The sequence below is a fragment of the Vespa mandarinia genome, chromosome 8 (genome assembly GCF_050613455.1).
Source record: "Vespa mandarinia isolate Hongniang chromosome 8, ASM5061345v1, whole genome shotgun sequence".
NCBI lineage: Eukaryota > Metazoa > Arthropoda > Insecta > Hymenoptera > Vespidae > Vespa > Vespa mandarinia.
In genome coordinates, this window is record NC_140817.1 from 7,006,477 (window position 1) to 7,012,553 (window position 6,077).

Sequence of the window (6,077 nt, forward strand, 5' to 3'; positions counted from 1 at the left end):
ACAAAATGCTGACGCAACCAACTCTGTATATGAAGATCGGAAAATAAAAAATGCGATGAATTTCAACTTTGACTCTACTTCCTTTTTATGCATGTGGACAATGACGCAACGAATCATTCGACATGACCATATGTGGTCATGCTTTTTCTTCGATAAATTAAACGAAGATGAGTCAATAATATTATTCATCATGGCCAATATCGCATTTATTTACATTATGTATAAAATCATAAATAATTAATTATTTTATTTAATAAAAGTTTTATTCGATAAAATATTTATCAATAAAAATTCTCTTCGATAAAAATTAAAATAATTTTATAACTTGACAAGTTATAAAAGTTCGATTAATTATTAAAATGTACATCGAAATTCCAATTCCTAAATCAAGTAACGAGAAAATTAAATTATGTTGATAATAATAACATAATCGTATCTGCAAATTATGATAATATTAGAATAGTTATATCCTAATAATATTGAACAATTCTTGTATATATTTGCATATTTATTAATTTTATCTTGAAATATTGCCGTAACGATTTCGTATAGGAGAAAATGATTTAGCTAAGTCACAAATTTGGGAGAAATTTATTTAGACAGTTAAATAGCCAAAATATAAGTGACATTGTTTTCTTATTGTTCGAAATATATGAAATTTAACTATAAAAAAAATAATGACAGTTACTCCGATAACGCGACAGATGAAGTAATTAAATAGGAACAAATTTTTATACCTTCAACCATATTAACCAAACGAAATATGTTCACATATTTCACATATTGTTCACATATGTTCACAGTATTTAATAATAAAATCATTTATTTTAAAACATAAAACATTAATAACTTCTCGATAACTAAAAGAGCCATATGAAATTTTAGAAGACAATATCGCAGAGAAAAAATTATAAAAAAAATTGTTTATCATACGTCAGCGCTTTTTACCAACGGCCACTTCATCAATATATATTTCACGAAGCTATCAATATCTTAGATTTAAATAAAAAATATTAGTATTTTTTATTGAATATTTCGACATTAATCATTGGCCAATTCAATATTATATTATATTTTGTTCTTTTTTTTCTTATTGAAATAAAAAATATTAAATATTCCAACAATATTTATTGGCCAACTTAATAAATTAAATATAAATGTTAATAAATGTATTACATAAGCGTTATAATGACATATGTGTAAAAAAAAATGATTTTAAGTACCTGTTTTAAAATAATTGGCATGCTTTCCATATTTCAAACCAATAAACGAACTTACATTAAATCAAAAGATGAAAGTTTTAATAAAGAAATTTAGTTTATAAAAAATACAAGAAATGTATTCCACGTAGAAGAAATTTATTTCAAACATTTTGATTAAATTGAACTTTATTATCAAGAGAATAATGATATTCATAATTTTTCATACTTTATTTATGTTACGTGATACGATGATTCTAATAGGTGATATAATGATATAAAATGATTTCTTGGTATCATTCATCGTTTTTGGATATATTCATCGTTTTTACACGATGACGCAAAATTAAATTTATTATATAAATGAAAATAAAAGAATAAACAAGGAAACAAGCAAATTGATATTCCTAATATACAATTTTCTGTTTTTCATAAAAGTTTTTGTTTATAAAATTTAAAATGATCCTTTTCCCCTTTTTCATTATTATTATATCCTCTTCTAACAATCTTCAAAGATTCGAACGATCATTTAATGTAAATAATTACGATAACATATCCTCTTTTGTTTTTTCATTTTATATATATATATATATATATATATATATATATATATATACATATTTTTTTTATTTTATGTATATATATATACATTTATTTCCACTTTTTTACTTTCACAAAAGAGAAATTAAAAAAGTTCAATTATCAATACCGTGATCTTTGTAATTTCTGATACACTTATCAATTCCTTACTGTTGTCATTGATCTACGTAACGTAAATTATACGTATCAATGACTCTCGTAAATATAGACACAAGAAACATAACACTTTATCGACCGATCATATTGAAGAGAGCTTGAAACAGCAACATTTTTGAATCCTTTGCACTCCATGAGCTCTGCTATAGCGACAAACATATGAAGTACAATTAAATCTTGTATTTCTAAATATTTAAGATCTACAAAATTCCAGTAAAAAAATCTTGTAGATGGTGATATGTTATATTTACAAAATTTGTTGGGTTGTAGAGTTAAATCTCTTATACAATACAAATTTATTTTCAAGTATATTTATGTAATTTGTAATAATTTTAGAAAATTTTTTAAAAGAAAAATATTAAAGAATAAAAAATATTTTTTATTAAATACATTTATGTATATGTATATATCCTAACAATAAAATTAAGAATAATATTTTTCTGTTTATAACAAAATTGATTACTATAAATGTCGATAATTAATTATTCTTTAAAAAAGTTTTCTTATATAATTAGTTTATTAACATTTAATTCGTCTCAATCGTATAAACATATAAAATACAAATATCTCTTTATATTAATGTATAAAGCGTAGGTTTTCTCGTTTAGCTTTCTCTTCGCTTCGCTTTTGTAATTCAGTTATCGCCTCTGTCAATGTAATGCTTTTACTTCCAAATTTGTGAATAATGTTTCTAACATCTTCCGTCGATGAGGTTTTAAGTAGACTCACTAAACCAAAATTACGCAAAATTTTAATCATTATAGTACCGCATCCTTTATCGTATTTGCCAAATTCCGAACTTTTCCAATCCCAAGGAAGAAGATAATGATAATTTAGCCAATAAGATTTGGTAATGTAAAAGATCGAATTATCATCGACTGGAAATCTGTAAAACATTGATTAATTTTTTTTTAATGTTATTATATATAAATGGTATATAAAAAACGAGCGCAATCGAACACGAGGGCTTAATAAAGGAAGTTATAAATATATTGAAGATAATAATCATGCTTCTAATTCATCCTTTAACTCTATTAATTGATTAAGTAATATTATGTTTTGTATATTAAATTACGTTCTTTCGAAGTACTTTCTTCTTTCCTTGTATTCGAATGAGCCCGTTTTTTTTATACTCTTTATAACGATATTTGTCGATATTCAAATCTACCCTCTTATTTGATTCACATAATCATAATATAAGTACGTCATAAAAAAAATAGTAAAAAAAATCGTCAGAGGATTTATATAAATAAAAAATAGGACAATGCTGATTCTATAATTTTTTTGTAACTATATATAATATATATTATAAAACAGAAAAAGAGAAAGAAAGAGAGAGAGATCATTATCTTAACATTCAGAAGTTTATATATAACATCACAGATATTACGAAAACGATAACTTTCTATTTGATAAGGCGACTTATAAGTACTTAAATTCAATTAACACGTATACCATCAGAATCAATCATAATGGTACCGTGACTTTTTGGCATTTTGAAAAAAAGCTTGTAAAGTAATCGAATAATATATAGAATGGACATTAACTTGTCTCCTCGTTTAAGACCCCATATCAAGATGGCGCTGTTAACCATCTTAGATACGCTAGAAGTTATAAGCAATCGCAAAAATCCCATAATAAAGATAGAGTTTTGGGCGCTTTCGTTCCAATATTCCATAGGCACGAAAATAAGAATTAGTAATGTTACCGGTATGACCAAACTCCAATATAATCTAAAAAGAAATGTTAACGGTTAGACATAACGAATAATAGTCATTATTACTAATAATAATAATAATAATAATAATAATAATAATAATAATAATAATATATATATAAAGTAAATAAATAATTAAAGTGACGCTTACGATCTCTGAATCAAAACGGAAGAATCATTTTCGATGTCTCGCATGTCTACTATTTTTTTCAATTCCTCTTCCTTCAAATTTAAATTCATAATGTAGCTGATAAAATAACTGTACCAAAATCCTTTATTAGTAGAATACGGATCTTTATCAGTATCATAATATTTATGATGTATCCTATGATAACGAACCCAGTCATACAAAGGACCCTGTAGAAATAAAAATAATATTTCATATGACATTATAATGTCAACTTAATTTTTTTGTGTTATTTTATTTTTCACTGACACTTACAACACCAGCAATAGTCTGAGCTATAAGGAAAAAATATCTAAGAGGTATTAATGCTTCGAATGTTCTATGTGCATAATATCTATGAGCGCCTACAGTTACTCCAAAACAAGCAATCGATATGACAAAAATGGCTGAAATCGTTTACGGATTTGTTATATTTTCGAGATATTTTGTTCATATATTCTCGTGCATGTAAATACAAACAGAAAGTAACATCGAAACTTATTTTGGTTCGATAATGAATATAAAATAATTCGAATAATTAATGATAATAATATCAATATGATACAATTTAAAATATTATTATAATTTGTGATGTTATTTTCTATTTATAAAAAGATGTTAGTGAAATTTACCAAATAGCACTGTCATCCATTTCGCTTCGAAAAGTAATAACCAAAATCCATAAACACCAAAAAGGTGAAGATGAATGTAGTATAGCACTAAAAACCAATTCATTTCCCCTGTTCTCGAAACATTTTTATTTTCATTTGTTGACATCCTGTCGTTAATCAATCAAAAATTAAAACAAAACAAAAAGAAAATATATATATATATAAAATATTTTTATTGGAAGGTTTGTCAATAAGAACGTATATTGATTTTTTTCGTTTCGCGAAAATAACTAATCGTTTCGTTTTTCTTACGAGGGAGACGAGAGGGACCACACAAAAACCAAAATGAAATATACGAAAAGAAAAAAGACTGTTATCGTACTCGGAAGATCATTCGAACCGTTGGAAGTTTCCAAAGAGACTGAAATTATCGAAAAGAATTCAACATGAGCTTATGTAAATTAAACTTATATATTTAACAATTAATCTTCATGTCATTTCCTGTATTTCAATAGCATGCCATGATTGTGTTAAAAATCTATTGTTTCTTTCTTTCGTACAAATAAAATGCATTCTTATTTCAAGATTTTATAAATATTAAATATATATTTTCATTAGCATGTACTTATTATGTTAATATAATCAGTAACTGTATAATGACGTGACAATATCACAATATTGAATTAAGTTTCATGCTTCTACAAAAATTCAAAAATCAAATAAAAGTATTGAAGAAAAGTATTATCAATACATACCACATGCACACACACGCACGCGCACACACTTTTATTTATATAAAATTATTGAAAGTCTGTAATATAAATTCTATATATTTTAAGATAGTGATCATCAGTAATCATAGATTATTAATTCGAGGTAAATATCACGATAATTTACACATTAAAATACGTTTCTACTTGTTGCATATTCTAGTATCGTTATCTATCATTATTGTGAATCATTCTTGCGTATAAAAATAGAGAATATGGTTTGTTTTTTGCTTGTCCATATTAATACGCAACGATGATATGATATGATATGAAAATACGTAACAAGTGAATACGAATTTTAGAATTCACATGAGTATCGATTACCACGAATGTTTATGTTTCATATTTCATAGTGATTGTCACTCATGAAAATATTACAATAATAAAATCAAATTAAATTTTCGTAATGAAATTTATCAAACTTATTTTACAAAACTTATCAATCAATAAATAATTTATTTTGATTTCATTTATAAATAATGGAATGAAAATCATTATAATCATTTACTTTTTTTCAAACAAGTTATAAAAAGTAAGATTCGTAAATATTTTATTATAATTACATGCATACCGCGTATATATATAATTTGTGTACATATATTTTATAAAAATCATATATATATATATATATATATATATATATATATATATATATATAAATATATATCTCTTTTCATTGTGTATGTGTCGAATCTTTACACATTAAAGAAAAAACCTACTACAGAAAATCAACTATCGTGAAAACTTGATGATTGAAAAATCTATTTTTTATTTTTTTACTCATTTATTAAGCTAATAGTCTTATGACAAATAAATCAGAATAATATTCTTTCAACAAAAGTAACATAATATTTGTTG

General features: G+C 24.3%; 1 protein-coding gene across 3 annotated transcripts; it reads right to left on the bottom strand.

Moving 5' to 3' along the window:
* Positions 1-2,422: 2,422 nt before the first annotated feature.
* On the bottom strand, positions 2,423-5,715 carry LOC118446156 (acyl-CoA Delta-12 desaturase-like). Of its 3 annotated transcripts, none has more exons than XM_035876502.2 (6): positions 4,832-5,715; positions 4,471-4,616; positions 4,115-4,245; positions 3,824-4,029; positions 3,503-3,688; positions 2,423-2,841 (listed from the first exon to the last, which is right to left on the bottom strand). In XM_035876502.2, exons 2-6 carry the CDS (start codon positions 4,613-4,615, stop codon positions 2,532-2,534), a joined length of 978 nt encoding a protein of 325 aa, XP_035732395.1. In that variant the 5' UTR covers position 4,616; positions 4,832-5,715; the 3' UTR covers positions 2,423-2,531. The 3 variants fall into 3 exon arrangements, with proteins under 3 accessions (XP_035732395.1, XP_085515094.1, XP_085515093.1); XM_085658968.1 differs by having other exon boundaries at positions 4,762-5,715; XM_085658967.1 differs by having other exon boundaries at positions 2,424-2,841; positions 4,471-5,715.
* Positions 5,716-6,077: the final 362 nt, after the last annotated feature.

What these genes read in the sequence shown, in the direction of transcription:
- LOC118446156 (XM_035876502.2), bottom strand. Translation starts at nt 4,615, where the DNA reads ATGTCAACAAATGAAAATAAAAATGTTTCGAGAACAGGGGAAATGAAT. An exon ending in ATGGATGACAGTGCTATTTG is followed by an intron (nt 4,246 to 4,470) that starts GTAAATTTCACT and finishes AAACGATTTCAG; the next exon opens with CCATTTTTGTCATATCGATT. An exon ending in TCCGTTTTGATTCAGAGATC is followed by an intron (nt 3,689 to 3,823) that starts GTAAGCGTCACT and finishes ATTTCTTTTTAG; the next exon opens with ATTATATTGGAGTTTGGTCA.